Genomic DNA, 22,948 nt, shown 5'->3' with positions numbered 1-22,948 from the left:
CGAATTTTTCAATTTCCAAGATTCCGAAATATCCAAATTTCAATATTTCAAAATTTCCGTAATTCTAAATTTCGGAAATTTGAAAATTCTAAATTTCGGAAATTTGAAAATTCTAAATTTCGGAAATTGGAAAATTCTAAATTTCGGAAATTGGTAAATTTCAGAAATTTGGAAGTTCGGAATTTAAAAAAAATTCTAAAATTTGGAAATTTGAAAATCCGAACATAAGAATGAAAATCTGAAAATTCAAAAAAATGAAAACCCGAAAATCTGAAATAACTAATAATAACTGTTAAAAAAGTTAGTGAACGGAACGAGTACGAATTTATACAAAGTTATGAATTATCTGAAATAACAAACCCTGTATCTAAAAGAATGGAACATAACAATCTAATAATAATAATAATAAATAACAATAATCAATACCACCAAAATAAAGCTCTATTTGTGGGGAAAAAAAGGGCGTCAATTTTGTTTGGTTGCAACGTCGCATGACCGTGCAATTGCCAGTTAAAGTGACGCAGTGCCAAATCGCAAAAAGTACTCTGGTTAGGAAGGGGGGTAAGATCCTCCGGGGCTGAAGTGGTTAAGGGGGCTGAATACAAATGCACGCCAAACTTTTCAGATATTTATTTGTAAAACATTTTGAAAAACGTTTATCATTTTCCTTCCACTTCACAATTATGTGCCACTTTGTGTTGGTCTATCATAAAAAATCCCAATAAATACATTTACATTTTTGGTTGTAACATGACAAAATGTGGACAATTTCAAGGGGTATGAATACTTTTACAAGGCACTGTATATTCAGTGTTCAGGGCCAGCATTTAAGTGAACCTGTTACATTGCTCTACATAGGTAGAAGGTTCAGTGCCACGATGCTTTAGAACAAAACACAAGACAGAAATGGCAGAGCGGCTGTGATGAGGACAGGTTGTTCAAGTGCTCTCCTCTCACTCTTACGTGACGTACAGCTGAGTGAATGGAATGCAGTGTTCTGTTCGTCTACAACCATCCATACAGACACAATCTGTACTGTCTGTTCTGCCAAGAATCATTGTTTAAAAAAAAAAAAAAAAAAAAACATTTTCCCAAAAGAAAAGGAATTTAAATAAGAAATAAAAACAAATCTATTTTTCTGGCACTATGCGTATTGGGGGACATTTAAAAAAAAAAAGTCTAAAAAACCAAATGATGTTTGTGCTTTCCTAAAAATATGAATATTTTCTTTTTCTCCTTTTTTTTTTTTTTTAATCACAAAGCTATAAAAACTATGTAATTGTGCAGTATTAACCACTTGTGGGCCAAGGACTTCAATTGAAGCCAACCTCCAGGTTAACGGCTAAATATACAGTTGAAATACACATATTTGAAACGTCATATTTGCCAAAGGATTTGTAGTTTTATCTGGCCACTTTTGTGATTCATATTCCTCTGCCAGACAGCACAGCCAGGAGGATGAAACCCCTTCTCCCAGTCTGCTGCTCTGCATGATATAAGCAAAGATTTAGGTATTTCAGGTACTTATCATAGTTGGATGTTCGAATAATACATTTAATTTTAATTAAACATATATATATATATATATATATATATATATATATATATATATATATATATATATATATATATATATATATATATATATATAAGACCCACCTCTTTTAAGAAGGAAGTCAACGCAGGTCGGATCAAGCACCTTGAGGCGATTCAGTTTGCTTCTGCAGCGCTTTACAAGTCATTCATTCATTCATTTATTCATTCATTATATATATATAATGGTGTAAATTAACTGTAAATTAACTGCTTAAGGATCGCCTCCTGCACATATATGTCGGCAGAATGGCACGGCTGGGCACAAGCACATACAGGTACATTGCTCTTTAAGTGCCCAGCCGTGGGTCGGGAGCGCTGCGCCGGTGGCACGCTCCCGACCTGAGCTTAGTGACCGTGGCCGCGGGACAGACGTACCAGATCGCTGCTGGTGTCCCGTGATCGGGTCACAGAGCTGAAGAACGAGGAGAGGTCTGTGTAATCAAACCTCTCCCTGTGCTTCCTACTGTGGCTGTCACTGATCGTCTGTTCCCTGTTATAGGGAAAGGCAATCAGTGATGTCACATGCCAGGCTGCGCATAACGTCACACAAAACCCCCTCCTCGCCCCCTAGTGGTTAACTCCTTCACTGCCAGTGTCATTTACACAGGAATCACTACATTTAAATAGCACTGATTGCTGTATAAATGACAGTGGTCCTAAAATGTGTCAAAAATGTCCAATGTGTCCGCCATAATGTAGCAGTCACAATAAAAATCGCTGATTGCCACCATTACTAGTAAAAAAAAAATATTAATGCTATAAATCTATCCCCTATTTTGTAAACGCTATAACTTTTGCGCAAACCAATCAATAATCACTAATTGCGATTTTTTTTTACCAAAAATAGAATACACATCGGCTTAAACTGAGGGAAAAAAAATTTTTTATATATTTTTTGGGGATATTTATTATAGCAAAAAGTAAAAAATATTAACTTTTTTTCAAAATTGTCGCTCTATTTTTGTTTATAGCGCAAAAAATAAAAACCACAGAGGTGATCAAATACCACCAAAAGAAAGCTCTGTTTGTGGGGAAAAAAGGACACCAATTTTGTTTGGGAGCCATGTCGCACGACCGCACAATTGTCAGTTAAAGCGACACAGTGCCAAATCGCAAAAAGGGGCCTGGTCCTTAGGCTGCAAATTGGTCTGGGGGTTAAGTGGTTAAGAATGCTAGATTAATCTAAATCAAATCAATATTTGCTATGAACCACCCTTTGCCTTCAACACAGCATCAATTCTTCTAGGTATACTTTTGAGCCCCTGTTTACACTTATGCGAATTAGATGTGCGTTTCCCCGCATCTAATTTGCATAGTAGGAGAATGTGACTGGCTCCCTATGGAGCCGGTTCACATATCTCCGGGGCGGCTGCAGAGCGCACTGCATAAAAAACACATGCGTCTTTGGCTCCATTTCAGGGCCGAATTCAGGCATAGAATCATCCCTGATTCGTCCCTGAAACGGGGAACAGGGACACACAGTGCTCCTGTGCATTTCGCAGCGGGTTATAGTGTGAACCCGGGCTGAAGAAACGCAAACATCTTAGAGAACTAACCACAGATTTTCTGTGGATGTAGGCTGCCTCAAATCCTTCTGTCTCTTCTAATCCCAGACAGAGTTCGTGATGTTGGGATCAGGGCTCTGTGGGGGTCAAATGATCACTTCCGGGACTCCTTGTTCTTCTTTACATTGAAGATAGTCTTAATGACACTGGCTGTATGTTTAGGATCATTGTCCTGCTGCAAAATAAATTTGGGGCCAATCACACATCTCCCTGATGTTATGGTATGATGGATATGTACAGTATCTCACAAAAGTGAGTACACCCCTCATATTTTTGGAAATATTTTATTATATCTTTTCATGTGACAACACTGAAGAAATGACACTTTGCTGCAATGTAGTATTGAGTGTACAGCTTGTATAACAGTGTAAATTTGCTGTCCATTAAAAATAACGCAACACACAGCCATTAATGTATAAACTATTTTGTGTGGCCACCATTATTTTCCAGCACTGCTTTAACCCTTATCGGCATGGAGTTCACCAGAGCTTCACAGGTTGCCACTGGAGTCCTCTTACACTCCTCCATGACGACATCACGGAGCTGGTGAATGTTAGAGACCATGCACTCCTCCACCTTCCATTTGAGGATGCCCCACAGATGCTCATTAGGGTTTAGGTCTGGAGACATTCTTGGCCAGTCCATTACCTTTACCCTCAGCTTCTTAAGCAAGGCAGTGGTTGTCTTGGAGGTGTGTTTGGGGTCAATATTATGTTGGAATACTGCCCTGCAGCCCAGTCTCCGAAGGGAGGGGATCATGCTCTGCTTCAGTATGTCACACTACATATATGTAGTTCCCCAGTTCCCGGCAGCACTCCTGCTGCCCCAGACCATGATATACCCACCACTATATTGACTGTAGGAGACACACTTGTTTTTGTACTCCTCACCTGGTTGCCACCACACACACTTGACACCATCTGAACCAAATAAGTTTATCTTAGTCTCATCAGACCACAGGACATGGCTCCAGTAATCCATGTGCTTAGTCTGCTTGTCTTCAGAAAACTGTTTGCGGGCTCTCTTGTGCATCATCTTTAGAAGAGGCTTCCTTCTGGAATGACAGCCATGCAGATCAATTTGATACAGTGTGCAGCGTATGGTGTGAGCACTGGCAGGCTGACCCCCCCCAAACCTCTGCAGCAATGCTGCAGCACTCATATGTCTATTTCCCAAAGACAACCTATGGATATGACGCTGAGCAGTGCACTCAACTTCTTTGGTCGAGGGCCCCCGCCCCAAAACACCCATGTTGATGGCATGCGGTCTGGAATGGTTCGGGGGGGGGGGGGGGCTTGCTGGTCCTCACCCCCTTTCCTGACCTACCGGGCTGCGTGCTCAGATAAGAGGTGGAAACCCCTCATAATGGGCACAGTAGGTGTACAGATCTAGGAACTCAGCACAAGGATGGTGGGAACCCCTCATAATGGACACAGCAGGTGTACAGACCTGGGAACTCAGCACAGGGATGGTGGGAACCCTATGGGAATTTATATGTTTACAAATTTTATGCGAAATTTCGGTAACGAATTTCGGATCCAAATTTCGTTACAATGGAAACGTGACTGGTGTTTTGTTCACCAATCAGAGGAAGTCAGCAGTCAGCACAGCACAGGGATGGTGGGAACCCCTCATAATGGGCACAGCGGGTGTACACTCAGACCCGGGAACTCAGCACAGGGATGGCGGGAACCCCCCATAATGATAAATTCATCATAACGAACATTCGTTGTTTTTACAAAAAGATAACAAAACTAAAGGTTGAAAACCCAGGAAGTCAGCACAGCACAGGGATGGTGGGAGCCCCTCATAATGATAAATTCATTATAACGAACTTTCGTTATTTTAACGAAAAAATTATGAATGTAACAAAAATTCGTATTTCATATGAATCCAAATTGAATTCCAGACACGAATTACGATTTTTTTTTAATATGAACCGGAAATAATTTTTTTTAATACGAAACGGAACGAAACAAATTTTTGGACGGCGCCCTTGTCTACTAGAAACAACTTAACTCAGGGGAAAAAAAACAAACATATGTGAAATATAGTGGATAGACTAAGCTAACAGCACCATAAAATCGAATACAAAAACTCAAATGGATGAATATATACAAAATACGTGCTGCGCTAATAGAATAACAACATTGCAAAATGTTGAAATGAAAAAGGTAAAAGAAAAACTAAAGCAAAGTACCAGTGAAAATTTCAGGCCATAAATAAAGAGTTAAACAACACCCATCTGTGTAAGGTATCAGTGGCAGATTGCAAAGGTGGAAACCGTAAAAGATCCTTCAAAGAATGTGCATCCAGCTCCACACCCAAGTGATTAAGTAGCCTGCTTACCAGCTATCCATAACCACATATGAAATTGATGATCATTAGCACCTGCTTGGTATAACTGGTTAATCATACACCTGACACTAATCCTACAAAATCCCTGACTTGTGCAAGTGTAAGAATTGATGCTTGTTTGAAGCCAAAGAATCGTCGCACCAAATATTGATTTGATTTCGATTTTTCTTTGCTCACTTTGCATTTTGTAAATCGATAAAAACAATTAACCCCCCTAGCGGTAATCCCAATTCTGGCTCGGGGTAGGAATATACTGATAGGAGCGGTAACCCCAAGCCAGACTCACCTTGTCCCCTGGATCCAGCGATGTCTGCCGCGCTGTGTGATCGAGCCGTCCTCCGCTCGTTTCACAGTGCCGAATGCCGCCGAGCTCCGTTCCCTGCGGCGTTACGGCGCACGGGAGCGGAGAACGGCGGCAAATTCAAAAAAGTAAAAACACACAAAACACACACAGCACTGTAATCTTACAGATTACAGTGCTGTATTAAAAAATACACACCCCCTTTGTCCCTAGTGGTCTGTGCAGTGCCATGCATGCACTTTTATATTATAAATACTGTTTTTTACTGCCTGGAATTTGGAGATTGTCCATAGCAACCAAAAAGTGTCAATTTTTCAGTGTTTTAGGATTTTATTACATTATTGAATAATTTTTATTATTCTTTATTATATTATAAACTTTATCATACCCAGGATGTCTGCTAGACTCTGGTTTGAACAGATTTAAGAGCGTTATTCCTAAGAATTACAGGACTACAAAATAAAAGCCAGATTTCCGTGCAAAATAATTGTACCGCTTTCAGCACCTAATTCCAGACTGAATCATACCGCTAGGGAGGTTAAAATATATATTTTTTAAAGCATTTCTTCACACCTGCCCAAAACTTTTTCTCAGTACTGTAAATATATATGTAGCACCCTCTAGTGTGCTACTAGTGGTGAGAGTTGGAAAAACATAGCTGCCTCTGGGTTAGACCTGAGTCATTAAAGCGGAGTTCCACCCAGAAATGGAACTTCCCCTGATCAGATTCCACCCCCCCCCCCCCTCGGTGCCGCATTTGGCAGAGGATGCTAGGACTGTGACATCATTATGGGCGGGGACATCATCCGGCAATGTCCCTATATAAGTCGCTGCATGCCGCGTGCCTGTCATTGTGACCAGAGACAGTGACGAGGCAACAGCTGAAGAAGAGAAGAGAAGAACAGAAGAACAGAAGGCGGCAGCGACAGAAGACCGGGCCACCGCTTGTAAAAGAGCTAGAAGAAGGCGCGGTGGCCCGGCAAGAAGAACCGAGGAGGGGGACAAGACCCCTGAAGACAAAAGAAGACCCCCGGAGCTGTGCAATAAACTATTTTAACCCTTGTGTGTTGTGTTTTTTTACATTTTTTTTCACAGGTGAATGGGTAGGGGTACATTGTACCCCATACTCATTCACATAGGGTGGGATACGGGGACCCCCTTATTAAAGGGGGCTCACGGATTCCGATAAGCCCCCTGCCCGCAGACCCCGACAACCAACGGCCAGGGTTGTCGGGAAGAGGCCCTTGTTCTCATCAACATGGGGACAAGGTGATTTGGGGTGGGGGGCACCCCCCCATGTTGAGGGCACGCGGCCTGGTACAGATCAGGAGGGGGGTCGCTCGCTCGTCCCCACCCCCTTTCCTGGCTGGCCATGTCGCGTGCTCGGATAAGGGTCTTATATGGACCTGGGGGTGACCCCCACGCCGTTTTTTCGGCGTAGGGATTCCCCTTCAAGTCCATACCAGGTGACGGGACCAGCGACGCCTCCTTTGCTGGTCCCGGCTACCTGGAGCCATGCTCAAAATGAACGGACTTTCCTCCGTGTGTGTGGGCGAGTACGTTCATTTCAAAAGTACGGCGGATAGTCTGGCGATACGGCGGATAGTCCGCGCAAAAGTGCCGTGTGTGGGCAGGTAGCTCATTCGCAAAGTCCGGCGGGTTGTCCACCAGACTAAGTCTGCCGGATAGTCTGATACGTGTGTACGCGGCATAAGTTCCACGAGGAGTGATCAGCAGGTGCTGCATGTAGTTTACCAAGTTTGTGCTGGAGGAAGGAAGAAGAGGATCTTAGTAAATAGGGAGGAAGTTGTGCCTTGTTCTATGTTTTGAACATTTTCAAATTGGGCATCTCATAGTCCCTTAACACAAAGATCAGGGTAGGGTTGCCACCTCATCACTTTAAAACCAAACACATATGTATTACACAGGTTCTGAGGCCTATTTAATGCAGATAGGGCACCAAGTGAGTTTAACCACTTCCCAACTGCCTCATGCAGAAATACTGTTGCAGACGGGCATGTACAGGCAGAATCACCTAACTGTACGTTGCCCTTTAAGAGGTGGGTTGCGGGCGAGCGCCAGCCGGCTTGTAAACAAGCATTTCCCCATTCAGCTTAGTGACACTGTCACTGATCATTGCTCCCTGTAATCGGGAGCGGTGATCAGTGTTGTGTTATACACAGCCCCTCCCCTCCACAGTTAGAATAATTCCCTAGGACACACTTAACCCCTACAGTGCCACCTAGTGGTTAACTCCTTCACTGCCATTCACATTTACACAGTAATCAATGCATTTTTAATTAAACTGATCGCTGTATAAATCTGATGGTCCCAAAATCATGCCAAAAGTGTCCGATCTGTCCACCATAATGTCGCAGTCATGATAAAAATCACTGATCGCCACCATTACTAATAAAAAAAAATATTAATAAAAATGCCATAAAACTATCCCCTATTTTGTAAACACTATAACTTTTGCGCAAACCAATTAATAAATGCTTTTTGCGATTTTTTTTTTACCAAAAATATGTAGAAGAATACGTATCGGCCTAAACTGAGGGAAAAAAAGTTTTGTTATATATTTTTGGGGGATATTTATTATAGCAAAAAAGTAAAAAATAATGCATTTTTTTTTTCAAAATTTACGCAATTTTTTTCTTTATAGCGCAAAAAATAAAAATCGTAGAGGTGATAAAATACCACCAAAAGAAAGCTCTATTTGTCAATTAAAGCGACGCCCTGCCGAATCGTAAACAACGCTCTGGTCTTTGGCCAGCCAAATGGTCCGAGCTTAAGAGGTTAACCACTTCACGCAAATCGTTGTACCTGTACGTCGGTATTTTGATGCTAAATACTATGAGATAAATTTTATCGGTGGTGGGAGAGGTGCCTATGCCTCTCCTGTCGCATTCTGGTTGTCTCCTTCGCTTACCAGACCTGCCAGTAGTGGCGGAGAAGTGCCATGTTGGGTATCAATATACTCTGCATAACATTATCTTTCAGAACATAACAAATTGTATATACCGTAGTGTATTTTTTCCCAAAAATGTGCACTTGCAAGACCCCTGCGCAAATAAGGTGCGACAGAAAGTATTGTAAGGACCGCCATTTTATTCTCTAGGGTGTTAGAAAAAATATATATAATGTTTGGGGGTTCTAAGTAATTTTCTAGCAAAAAAGACTGATTTTAACTTGTAAATAACAAGTGTAAAAAGGGGCTCGGTCCTTAAGTGGTTAATGACCACCTTAATAAACCTCAGAACCTGTGTAATTCATATGTGTTCAGGTTTAAAGGGATGAGGTGGCAACCCTAGGCCAGTGGTGTTAAAGGCCTGTTAACACTGGAGCAGTGACTTGGGTTTCTCTGCACTGAAAATATACCAGTCCCTGCTAGGTCACATCTTCAGCTTCCAGGTTTTATTATCAAAGCTTAATTAAACAAGCTGAAGTTAGAAGCTTATTGTCTACCATACACAGATGCACCATATTTTACATAATTAGTAAATCTGCCCCAGTTTGTACTGCTAGTGGACATAGGGGGTTATTTACTAAAGGCAATTCCACTTAGCACTGCAAGTGTACTTGGAAGTGCAGTCACTGTAGATCTGAGGGGGACATGCAAGGAAAATAAAAAAAAACAGCATTTTAGCTTGCACATGATTGGATGATAAAATCAGCAGAGCTTCCCCTTGTTTCAGATCTACCCTTCAGATCTACAGCTACTGCACTTCCAAATGCACGTGTACTGCAAAGTGGATTTGCCTTTTGTAAATAACCTTAATAATTTGTAAGCCAAGCAAATAAAGGGGGTTATTTACTAAAGGAAAATCCACTTTGCACTGCAAGTGCACTCGGAAGTAAAGTCACTGTAGATCCGAGGGGGACATGCAAGAAAAGTTAAAAAAAACAGCATTTTAGCTTGCACAGGATTGGATGATAAAATCAGCAGAGCTTCCACTCATTTCAGATCTACCCCTTAGATTTAGGGCGACTGCACTTCCAAGTGCAATTTCGGTGCAAAGTGGATTTGCCTTTCGTAATCGTAAATAACCCCCAAAGTAAGACTTTGAAATTTGACTTTAAAAGTCGATGCAAACTGAGCTTAAAAAATGCTGCTTCTACAAGAGCTTAGCAGGAGTTTTTCTCCTGCCTGTAGAAGCAGCTCAGTGTTGTCCTATATGTCCATGCACATTACGAGCTTAAGGCCTCTTTCACACTGACGTCCCGTTCAGGCCCGCCTGTCAGTTTTTCAGGCGGACCTGAACGGGTGCTCCATAGAGCTCTATGGAGCGTCGGATGTCAGCGGTGACATGTCCGCTGACATCCGACCCGCTCCGTTCCGAAAAAGTGTAACGGAGGAAAAAGCTATTTTTCCATCCGTCTGCGGATCGGATCGGGTGACGACGGGCACTGCGGTCCGTCGTCATCCGATCTCCCATAGGGGAGAGTGGCGCTGTGACAGGTCCGTCCCTGCGCAGTGTGCAGAGACGGAGCTGTCATCTCCCTGCTCAGCGGGGATCGGCGGAGTGATCCCCGCTGAGCAAACGGATATCCACGGGGCGGATCAGAACTGATCCGCCCTGTGTGAAAGGACCCTTAGAGGCATAATTTAAGCTCAGCATTTAGAGGCAGAAAGAAAACCCTCCTGGATTGCGTTTTTGAGAGGAGTTTTCTGGCAGAAGAAAATGCTAAACGCACCTAGACGCATGCATAAAAGCATTCTATGAGTGTTTTTTTTCTGCCAAACAAAATGGTGTTTTTAATTGTCTTTTTTAAGTCCAATGTACATGGACCCTAGCTATGTAGATTTTGTTAAAGGCATAGTTGGAAGGAAAAAAAGAACATTGGAAACCATAGAAAAATGAAGTGTCTGGTCAAATCCATTCACTTACTAAGGATCAGTTTTGGCCAAAACTAAGCCTCAGTACCTACCCAGAAATAAATACAAGCTTTTATCCTCATTACAAGCAGTTTGTCTGACAACAAACATGAAATGTGATCTTCTTGTATCACACATAACCTTGGGGACCTTACTGCTCTCCAAAGCTGCAATTATTGTTTTACACTGTAATTTACATAGACATTAAGGACCAACAAATGCCTTGCATGTACCACTGTATCTATTAAATATACATACACACACACAGATATACATAATTGTGTATATATATATATATATATATATTACACACTTATACATATTTAAAGTATTGGGATGCCTGCCTTTACATGCACATGAACTTTAATGGCATCCCAGTCTAATGCCTTGTACACACGGTCTGACTTTCCGACCACAAAATCCATCTGATTTTTTCTGACGGATTTTGTCCGAAACTTGTGTTGCATACACATGGTCAGACAAAGTTGTCGGAAAATCTGATCATTCGGAACATGGTGACGTTTGTTGCGTACGACGGGACTACGTAGAGGCTAGTAGCCAATAGCTTTGGTCTCGTAAATTTGATCTGAACATGGACACGTGGCACTTTGTCCATCGGAATTCTCTACAAACGATCTGAAAAAGTCTGATCGGATTTTTTTGTCGGAAAATTTTAGACCCTGCTCTCAGATGGAAAAAGTCTGATAGAGCCCACACACGATTGGATTTTCCAACAGTATAATCGGATCAGACTTTTCCGTCTGAATTTCCGACCGTGTGTACAGGTCATGAGTCTGCAGGGTAAGTTGGCCCACCCTTTGCAGCTATAACAGCTTCAACTCTTCTGGGATGGTTGTCCACAAGGTTTAGGAGTGTGTCAAAAATGGGTCCACTCCAAAGCTTTTTTCAGGGATCACATTATTACAGCAAACAGTAACATGTGATTTGAAAATAACATCTGCACAGAAATAACATGGTTTTGCACAATGTGATTTCCGAAATCAAAAAACACACTGCATTTTGAGATGTGGGGGGTGTCATTAAGAACTAATGGCAGCCCCACACATCTGCCAAATAGCAATGCGGTTTGCCTGTGCATGTGGGAATGCGTGTAACACATTCCCGCACCTGCATATATGTGGACCTAGCCGAAGACCACACATACATGTACTTGCTACAGGTAAAAAAAAAAAATTTAAATATTTCCCTAGAGATGCTGCTCTCTTCTACCTCCCTGCACTATAAACTGGCCAACCAGTGCCCTCAGGATACCTATAGCCCTGTTACTATGTTAAAAAAAAAATGTTACTGCAAGATATTGGCTCTGATTAGCCAAGCTTTAATTAGCACTTAAAGTGGTTCTCTGGGCAAAAATAACAAACAGTCTTTTGTAGGGTACCAATGGAAAAATGCAAAATCCTAATAAGTTAATTTGTGTTGTCCTGACCTGGTAATGCTGTGGTTTCCTCATTTCTAACCCTGGTTAGACTGTTGGCATACAACGGCATTCAGTCGCTATTGAACTGTCTGATCCCCTCACCACTGTCAGCATATGCCCATGCATCTGCCTCAGACAACACTGCTGGGAAGAGAGAGTGATTGTGCCATAAGTTAAAAATTTCAAGTTTGTAATGGGCAATTTTTAAGATTGGAAACAGGACTTTAGGTTGGCCTGCTACCATGTTCACATAGGTTAACCTACACAACTACTTTACGGCATGTTAAAGTGTGCAACTCTCTCACCAAACTAAAGCTCCAAGTATAAGAGCTCTCTTTACAAAAGAAAATGAATACTTACCTTTCCTGCCACCCACATCATCATATGTCAATCTGAAGAAATCCCCATCTGAAGTCTGATACGTCCTGCTGACCCCTATGTCTTTATAGGACACAGTGGTGAAAGGACCGTGTCCTGTAGTGACTGTAGGAGGAATCACTAAGAAGAGGAGGATGTGAGGAACTGACACTCCCAGAGGTCTACAGTTCCTACCGACACAGATATTATAGAAGCCCACTGGGTATATGGGACTAATTACCATGGCTGGTGTTCTTTGAAAAATAGTTGTGAACGCGATTACTGTGTTTACATTTTGAGGCTTGCTGCCTACAACCTTACTTACCCTGCTGCCATAAGCACTGGCCCACATGTGCCATCATGGCAAATACACCCCTGTTTCTTTTTACGGTAGGTAATATTATAATTGCATTGATTCATCAAAGTCAAATATTGTATATGAGGTAAATACCGCAAAAAATAAAAAATAAATTAGGTAAATCATTAAAGTCAATTCACTAAAAACCACACGTTCATTATTTATCACCTGGCAGTAGGAAGTTGGTATTTAATGGATATGTACAAATTAACAAATGAGGGGAACTCTGCATTGCCAACTAAGTTAAAAGTATACAATGTATTAATGTGGAAATGTTCTGCCCTGAGCTCAGGAATGAAAATAAATTGTAACATTTCACCAGATGGAGATGATTCGGTGAATGGAAGCACCCTAGAATGTTTTCACTGTTCAACAATAGGTCTGTGTGAATTTATTTACTGAACTATCTTCCTCTGGTGGAGTGTCAGCATGTAAAAAAAAATGTAAACAATGCCAAAATAACACCAAATTTAAGTGAAAATATTGCAAAACATAAATTAAAGCATTCAGTAAATATTGCATGGTTTTTTTGTGAATTGACTACTTTTGAGATAAATACCATATGAGTCATTTTAGCTAAAATGCATGCCGTATATATCTCTTACTGAATTGGTCCCACAGTCTATAGAGGAAAGGGTTTTATGATACAGATTAGCAGACCTGGCCTCTGGGACATGGACTTTGGAACTGTCCCCAGACATCATGGACCAGCTCTAGTACAAAATCCAACCTGTGCTCCATGCAGGGAAAAATCCACACTGCAGTCCATACACCCAATATATAACATAGACATTGCCCATTGGTGAACAGTAAAGGGATTTTAGAATATAGATTCTAAAAGCTGACATTCAGGCACATGAACCCTAGGACTGTCCCTGGACAGCCTGGAACAGCTATCACAATTAAACCCAACCTGTGCAGCATGGATTAGAACCCCTGGCTGCAGTCCTTACACCCCATACTGTATATAACACAGATAATTGTGATAGGTAAGCAGAAGAAGAGATTTTATAATAAGAGCTGGCATCTAGGGACATGAACCCTGGGACCGTCCATGAACACAGTACAACAAAACCCAACCTGTGTGCACCATGCATTAGAACCCCATACTGCCGTGTACTCACCCCATATATAATATAGGTATTATCTATTATTGAGCAATAGAACAGATTTTATAGTACAGATGCTGAAGCCTGACATGAACAGGTACATGAAGCCTGGGACTGTCTGGACAATAAAATTCAACATGATCATCCAGACTGCAATCTATACATAACATAGACATTGGTATAGGTGATCAGAAGAAGGGATTTGATAATACAGATTATAAGAGCTGGCATTCAGGCACATGGACGTTGGATTGTGCTTGCACAATACTGAAGAAGTTAAGTGCAATAAAACCCAACAGGTGCAACATGAATTAGAACCCCAGATTGCAGTTTATAAACCCCATTTATAACATATACTGTACATTGTCCATAGGTGATCAGAAGAAGAGTTTTTATAATATAGATTATTTGATGCATCATTTAGGGACAAGAACCCTGGGACTGTTCCTGGGAGATGTCTAGTACTATAAAACCCAACCTGTGCACAATGAATTAGAACCCCAGGCTGCAGTCCATACACCCCATATACATTGAACCTGAGTGATCAGAAGATGAGGCTTTACAATATAGATTATAAGTATACACCCCATATACATTGTCCTTGGGTATTCAGAAAAAGAGGTCCTATAATAAATACATGACCTTATATGACCTGACATCCAAGCACATAGACACTGGCCTGTCCTTGGACACCACAGAGGAAATCTAGTACAATAAAACTCAACCTGTGCACCATGGATTAGAACCCCAGACAGCTGTCTGTCTATACACCCCGTATATAACATAGACATTGTCCATAGGTGATCAGAAGGAGGGATTTTATAATATAGATTATTTGACCTATCATTTAAGGACAGAAACCCTGGGGCTGTCCCTGGAAACCATGGAAGACCTCTAGTAAAATAAAAACGCAACCTGGGCACCATGGATTAGGACCTCACACTGCAGTATATACAGCTCATATATACATAGACATTGGCCCTAGGTGACTGGAAGAATAACATTTATGATACAGATTATATGAACTAGCATTCAGGGACATGAACCCTGGGACCGTCCCTGGACACCATGGAAGAATTCTTATACAACAAAACCCAACCTGTGCACAATGGATTAGAACCTCACACTGCAGTCAATACACCCCATATATACATAGACATTGGCCCTAGGTGATTGGAAGAATGGTATTTTATATACAGATTATACGACCTTGCATTCAGGGACATAAACCCTAGGGCTGTCCTTGATTACCATGGAAGACCCCTAGTACAATAAAACCCAATTTGTGCACCATGGATTAGAACCTTATATTGCAGTCCACACACCCCATATATAACATATACATTGTCATAGGTGATCAGAAGCAGGGATTTTATAATATAGATTATATGATCTATCATTTAGGGATAAGAACTGTGGGACTGTCACTGGACACCATGAAAGAACTCTAGTACAATAATACCCAACCTGTGCACCATGAACTAGAACCCAAGACTGCAGTCTATATACCCCATATAGAATATAGACATTGGCCCTAGGCAATCAGAAGGTGGTGATTTACAATACAGGCTATAAGAGCTGCCTTTCAGGCACAAGGATGCTGGACTGTCCTTGGACACCACAGAAGAAGTCTAGTCCAATAATACCCAACAAGTGCACAATGAACTGGAACCCCAGGCTGCAGTCTATACAACCCTTATAAAACATATACATTGTCCACAGGTGATCATAAGAATGGGTTTTACGATATAGACCTATCATTTAGGGACAAGAGCCCATGGACTGTCACTGGACACCATGAAAAACCTCTGGAACAATAAAACCCAACCTACCATGGATTAGAACCCCCAGACTGCAGTCAATTCACCCCATATATAACATTTACATTATCCATAGGTGATCAGAATAAGTGGCTTAATAATATAGATTATACGATTTATCAAGAACCCTGTGACTGTCCCTGGACATATGGAAGAACTACAATAAAACCCAACCTGTTCACCATGAATTAGACCCTCAGACTGCAGTCTATAAACCCCCATATATAAAACATTTACATTGTCCATAGGAGATCAGAAGAAGGAGTTTAAAAAAAAATAGCTTAAATGACCATATATCCTTTAGGGACAAGAACCCATGGACTGTTCCTGGACAGTGGACACCATGGAAGACCTCTCATTACAGTAACACCCAACCTGTGGCACCACAAATTAGAACCCCAGACTGCAGTCCATACACCCCCTCTATAACATTTACAAAGTCCATAGGTGATCAGAAGAAGAGGTTTTACAATATATAGACCTATAATTTAGGAATAAGAACCCTAGGACTGTCCCTGGACACCATGGAAGACCTGTAGTACAATGAAAGCTGACTGCAGTCCATCCCCAGACATTGGCCCTATGGGAGGTGATGGGCCCCTTACCTTGACACTGGTGTGGCTGGTTTGAGTCTCGGCCTCTATACAGCTGTGATGTCCGGGCCCCTTGCGATCTTTCCTGGAGCCAGTCCTTGTAGCAGGCGGCGGTTGGTAGCGGCTCTGATAGGCGAGTACGGAGGGGATGGTGTCGGCGGCGTCGGTCTTGATGAAGAGCCCGTGTAGGGTGGCCGCGGTGCCCTGGGAGATGGTGGTGGTCTGGTGTGGTGAGTTGGACTCGTCTGAGTCCCTGCAGTAGATGACTCCGCTCTGAGAGACGTGGATACTGGGAGCGCAGCCCATCCCTGACCACCCACGAGGGATCACTAGTGCCAGGCTACAGGGCAGCCCCGCGGAGCATGGTGGCGGAGCGCATCTAAAGCCAACAGAATGGGGGGGGGCGCTTCCTACAGGGGCATCACCCACCGGCTCATTTTAACAATGGAGCAGCCCTACAGCGTCAATGGAGGTGTGCCAATGCGCTGCTGTGCCAGCCTACACATCAGTTAGGTGTCATCCCATGTGCCAGGGGGCATCAAGGCCCTTTAAACCAACTCCCTCCCCCTAGATGCTGCCAGCTGCTTCCTCCCACCAGTTGCACAGAGAATGAATGAAATGGAGCAGAAGTGGGGATTCCCTGCTATGGCAGTACCACCTCCCCCCAGCCTGGCATGGATCACAATCTTCCTTCCACAGGTTCTTGAATTCTGCTCAGCAACTCGATGATTTTCCCAGCAGCTCTCTGCCCCTGCAATGCTTTGACATCATCTGTGCCTGCAGTAGGTAGATGACAGAGGCACACACACAGATCTAAGGTTGGTACATGTCATCTGGACCTGGCACTACCTTCACCCAGCAAGATCACTTCAATCTCCTCTTAGTTCACCACCTTTACCAGATCACTGGTGCCCCCCACCCCCCTTGTCCAGATTGCTGTTTAGCATTGCATCTCTGCAGCAGGTAAGCCTATTGCATGCGTGTGATCTCCAGTGACCCCGTAGCAGACAATGCTGGCTGTGTCCCCCTCGATGTGTGCTATAGATCCCCTGATATGGATCCTTCCTGGAGACTGCAGAGATCCTGTCCACGTCCAGCTGTAGATCATCGTCTCCTGAGCCCTCCCAGCCCTGTCACTGCTGCTGCTGCTGCTTTCTCCTCCTCTTGCTGGAAAGCAATGAGGCGTTGTCCCATTTACACATCTTTCCATCTCTTTTATCTCAGAGGGATCAGCAGGTGATCCCTTCTGTACCCCCTGCAGGCAGACTGGCAGGTGCTGGTGCTGCTTTCATACAAGTCAGGGGGATGAGGATCATTGATCATTGATCTGTTCCCTTATATTGTACAGATATCTGCAGTCTATGGGGACCCAATCAATAAAATCGCATATTATGCCATTTCCAATGTCGTCTCCACTTATATAAAATCTGCAGCTTTCCATTCATATACTACTTGTGATCCTGCCATGAAGGGTCTGCTTGCTGTGGGTGACACCACTCTGCCCCTTTTCCAATTGTGCTCCTGGGTTGTCACCCAATCACATAGACTTCTGATGACCATTTCAACACACATTGTACAGGCTTGTTCCGCTAATGTCAACCTGTGACCACCCCCATGTGAAATGGCATGCAGATATTACTGGGGTGCCTGTACGTAGGCAGGAAGTGAATGCAAAGAGGCTGCAGGAGATCAGCAAAATGGAGATGCACGAAAAGTAGGGTTGCGCCGGTGCCGTCGTGTCTGTACTTGGTATCTGTGAGTACTTGACTGAAAGTATTGGTACTCATACTCACCCCAAAAAATATGGTATTGGTGTAACCAATAGGCACAGCTTACACTTGTCCGCACTGTACCTTCCGGTTGCAGGAATTGCATCGATTCCTCGCACCTGCAACCAGGAGCGGACCGACCATTTGAGCACTTGGGCACTGCCCGAGGGCCCCATGCCACCAAGGGGCCCCACCAGGGTTGCCAGCCTCAAAAAAAACAGGGACAGTATGTAAAAATCTGTGTTTTTTTTTTTAATCCCAAGATTATAGCTGCCCCACCTCTTCAATACCTTTCAGTGTGTGTATGTGTATTCTGTGTGTGTATATGATGTGTGTATATTGTGTGTCTGTGTGTGTATACTGTATGTCTGTGTATACTGTGTGGCCCCGTAATCTATTGCCCGGGGGCCCCATAATCTCCTATAGCCCGGGGGCCCCCTGAGTTGTTAGTCCTCCCCTGCCCGCAACCGAATTGCACTGTTCTTGCGAGATGCACGGGGCTGTCATTCATTCTGAATGGCACCCCCACACATCTCAGACTGCAGTGCAAAGGCAGGTGTGGGAACCGCAGGGAAATGCCATGATCGAAAATACCCTGTGGCCTGTGTTTTTAAAAATGTGAATGCGCCTTTTTTGTGCGGTTCACATGGCACAGCAGCCTATTCAAGTTAATAGGGTGCCATGCCCAAGCAAACTTGGGTTGCGTGGCTGGCACTAGTGTGAACCTAGCCCAAAGAAAACACTGAAAAAAATGATTGATTCCTCTGGCATTGAACTGTGGGCACAGCTGCCCTAAAGAAGAACTGGTCCGTGAGACCCACAAATCACAAACACACATTCAACCATGCTCCCATAATTATGGCCAAGCTTAAAGCGGTATTAAATACAAAACCAAAAAATTTAATATATTGCTACTTACCAATCATTAGATGTAGTGGCTGCATTTGTTTTCTTTTTTTAGGCTTTTTTCCTTCTGTTTTCACCTGGTAATCTGGCCTGTAACACACCTCCTGTATCAGGCTTTTTCTGGCACTTTTTGTTTACAAGTTTAAATCAGTATATTTTAATAGAAAATTACTTATAACCCCCCAAACATTATATATTTTTTTTTTATTTAACAGAGACCCTAGGAAATAAAATGGTGATCGTTGCAATTTTTTTATGTCACACGGTATTTGCGCAGTGGTTTTGCAAAAAATACACTTTAACGAAAAAAAAAAAACCCAAATAGATGGAACACAATATATACCCCAATTCTTTGGTAAAATGTGAAAGATGATGTTAAGCCGGGTAAATAGATACCAAACATGTCACACTTTAAAATTGCACACACTTGTGGAATGGTGACAAACTATGATACAAATCTCCATAGGCAACACTTTTATCCTAGGTTAACACTGGTACGATTTGGCATGCGATTTGAAATGTCAAATCGCATGCCAAAATGGCGGCAATGGTATTGTTCGAATTGGCATGGCGTCACAAACTTTGCGGCGCCACAAACTTTGCGGCGCCACCTAGACTTCCACAAGTAATTCCTTCACTACTTTTGGCGACTTTGGGGGGCGAGTTGTATAGACATCTGTGCATAAACCTGCACAGATGTCTGTCAAATTGCCCCCCCCCCCCCCCACCCCTAAGTCGGACTGCATTGCTGGGTTGAAATTGCGCTAGTTCAGCACAGAGGGATGGGGGCGCTTTCAATTTTTTTTTTCTTATTTATTTTACTTTTTATTTTTACAAATAAAAAATGACATAGAGGTGATCAAAGGGTCTCTACTCTTTGATTGCCTCTGGGACTGGCTGGTTGCACTAAACCTGTGTGCATGAGGTATTGGGGCTCATTGACAAGGGCACTGTGGCCTGTACAATGTGAATCAGTGGTTTCTGAAACTATGTGCAAGCAGCATATGTTACACTATGGCAGGGATGTGCAGTCAGGGGAGGCACGTGAGGCAGAGCCTCACTTGCCATAAACATAAAAAACAAACAAAAAAAAACAGCCCTCTTAAAGCGGCGTTCCATCCAAAATTGAAATTTCTGTCCCCTTACTTGCCACATTTGGCATGTCATTTATTTATTTTTTGGGGGGGGGGGGTGGGTACCCTCTTTTTTCAGGGACTTCCTGTCCCACTTCCTGCTTCCTCTTTACGGCCGCCTAGGCGACTCCTCCTCTCCCCCAAAGAGGCCCCTCCCTGCCAGCAATGTTCTGGGACACGTCACAGGTCCCAGAAGATTGCCTGGCCAATAGCAGAGCGCAGCGCGACTCGCGCATGAGCAGTGCGCGCCCGTCCGTGAAGCCGTAAGCTGTCACGGGCCAGGTGCCCACAGTTGCTATGACGGTGCTGCGGAGAGGAGGGGGAGTGGAGCGAGGCTCCGGCTGGACAGTGGGACAGGTAAGTGTCTGTTAAAAGTCAGACGCTTTACTTTTTGTAGCTGCTGACTTTTAATAAACTAAAAAAAAGATGGAACTCCGCTTTAACTAGATGGAAAAAACATGGGTTTATGTGTATAAGATTTACCCATAATCCCGTGTTTTTCTCACACAGTTAAGAGGGGGAATGAGAATCTGCTGCTGCTCAAAAGTACTGTTTTAATCAAGCTAAATCATATATTATTATGCTATATGTTATAACGTAATAATTTATTATTTATCTGTTCGCTGTGATATTATTGGTTGGAAGTTATAACTTCAAACTTCAGTCATTGGTCCGTTAAGCCATCTGCTTGAGTACAGAGTTAGAAAAAATTTAAAATTACCTTAAAAAAAATATATAATAATTATTTGTATATTACTTACTTATGGTAATTAATCACTAGCCATCCAAGCCAATTCTCACACTTCTCTCCAACATATAAAAATAATCATTTTTTTGCTAGAAAATTTACTCAGAACCCCCAAACATTATATATATATATATATATATATATATATATATATATTTTTTTTTTTTTTTTTCATTTTTTTTAGCAGATACCCTAGGGAGTAAAGTGGTGGCCTTTGCAACTTTTTATGTCACGGTATTTGCACAGCAATTTTTCTTACGTTTTTTTTTTTTTTTTTGGAAAATATGAATATGAATAAAAAAAAAAAGCACTAAAGTTAGCCCGATTTTTTTGTATAATTTGAAAGATGATGATTACATCCAGTAAATAGATACCTATCATGTCACTCTTTAAAATTGCGCACACTGGAATGGTGCTTCAGTACTTAAAAATCTCCATAGGCGACGCTTTAATATTTTTTACAGGTTACATATTTAGATTTACAGAGAAGGTCCAGTGGTAGAATTATTGCTCTCGCTCTAACATTCGTGTTGATACCTCACGTGTGGTTTGAACGCTGTTTACATATGCTAAAACAAGTCCTTATGCTGGTGAAATTAGTAAACTATGAGAACTAATGAAGGTACCATATATAATCTACCATATTTATCGGCGCATAACACGCACATTCATTTTAAGAGGGAAGTTTCAGGAAAAAAAAACTTAAATTTTAAATAAGGAACTTTGAAGCAAAATAAGGGTCAGTGCCCATCTGCAGCCTCACCATTGCCATCAATGCAGCCTGATCAATGACCATCTGCAGCCTCACAAGTGCCATCAATGCAGCAGCCTCACCATTGCCATCAGTGCAGCCTGATCGATGCCCATCTGCAGCCTAGAGGGGACAGGGAGACGAGAGCAGACAGATTACATACAGGAGAATCTCCTATGATAGACAGAAGAGTGGTCCAATGGTGGCCCAGGAGACGGGACTTCCTATTACAGAGGCAGGAGATTCTCACTGTATGTAATCTGACGGCTCTTGTCCTGCCCCCCTCCTTGCCCCCTCCAAGGCAGCTAAAATAGAAGTATTGGCGTATAACACGCACACACTATTTGCACCCGATTTTCATGGTGAAAACGTGAGTGTTATACGCCAATAAATAGAGTATATAATCAGAGAATGGTTCAGCTTCTATTCTTTTATTGATATTTATCTATATGATATTATATTTTATTTATTTATTTATTTTTAGGGTTGAATTAGATGGACTTGTGTCTTTTTTCAACCTGACTAACTATGTAACTATGTAACCAACATAAGGACTTGTTTTAATAAAATCAGGACTGTTGGTAGCTAATGAGAATGGAATATGTAATGTGTGAATATGTATCCTGTGTGTATCTGGCTCTTATACTAGCCAGTGCCTGACCAGCGACTGACCTCACCGGACATCAATGGACTATGGGTGACAGGTGTACGGCCCCAAATCACCTGCACACCTGTCAAATTAGGACCTGCAGCAGTGTTCATACAATTCGTCTCCTTAGGGCCTTTTCACACAGGCTTTCCGATCAAGTCCGTCTGCAAGTTTTTTAGGTGGACCTGATCGGAGCCTCCATTCACTCCTATGGAGCGGCGGATGTTAGCGGTGACATGTCAGATGACACATGCTACTATCCGATCCGATTCTGTCTGTGAACGCATTTCCATCCGCCAACTGCTACCCCTTTTAGCAATGGAGGCAGTGGCTAGGAGTGTATTGTACATATGCCATGGCTGCAATGCTATGCTTCACAGCCATGGCAAAAATTATACCCCCATTGAACAAGACCCATTCAAGTAAATAGTGCTGCTCTGCAAGTGCTCTGCAACTGCATGCAAAACGCACAATTGAGGTGCGCTAGTGTGGGGGGAATATGCCTCCTCACCACCGGTCAAAAGCTCTCTGAAGAGCGATCCAAATGCTAACAGCTCTTCAGACAGCAAAGCACATGTGAACAAGCCCTTGATTTTTTGTTAACTGTTTTAGAATTAA

General features: G+C 42.5%; 1 protein-coding gene across 1 annotated transcript in view; it reads right to left on the bottom strand.

Annotated features, from left to right (window-relative positions):
* The window catches only part of PDE8B (phosphodiesterase 8B), a 218,345-nt gene extending 200,813 nt beyond the window's left edge, over positions 1-17,532 (bottom strand). The window contains exon 1 of the mRNA XM_077462583.1: positions 16,387-17,532. Within this exon, the coding sequence (XP_077318709.1) occupies positions 16,387-16,680 (294 nt within the window). The 5' untranslated portion in view covers positions 16,681-17,532. The remainder of the gene's footprint in view (positions 1-16,386) is intronic.
* Between the last annotated feature and the right edge of the window lie 5,416 nt (positions 17,533-22,948).

This window comes from Lithobates pipiens, unplaced genomic scaffold (assembly GCF_037356315.1).
Source record: "Lithobates pipiens isolate NorthernLeopardFrog02 unplaced genomic scaffold, aLitPip1_a1.2 Scaffold_3, whole genome shotgun sequence".
NCBI classification, from domain to species: Eukaryota; Metazoa; Chordata; class Amphibia; order Anura; family Ranidae; genus Lithobates; species Lithobates pipiens.
This window is presented reverse-complemented; position numbering and strand designations above follow the sequence as displayed.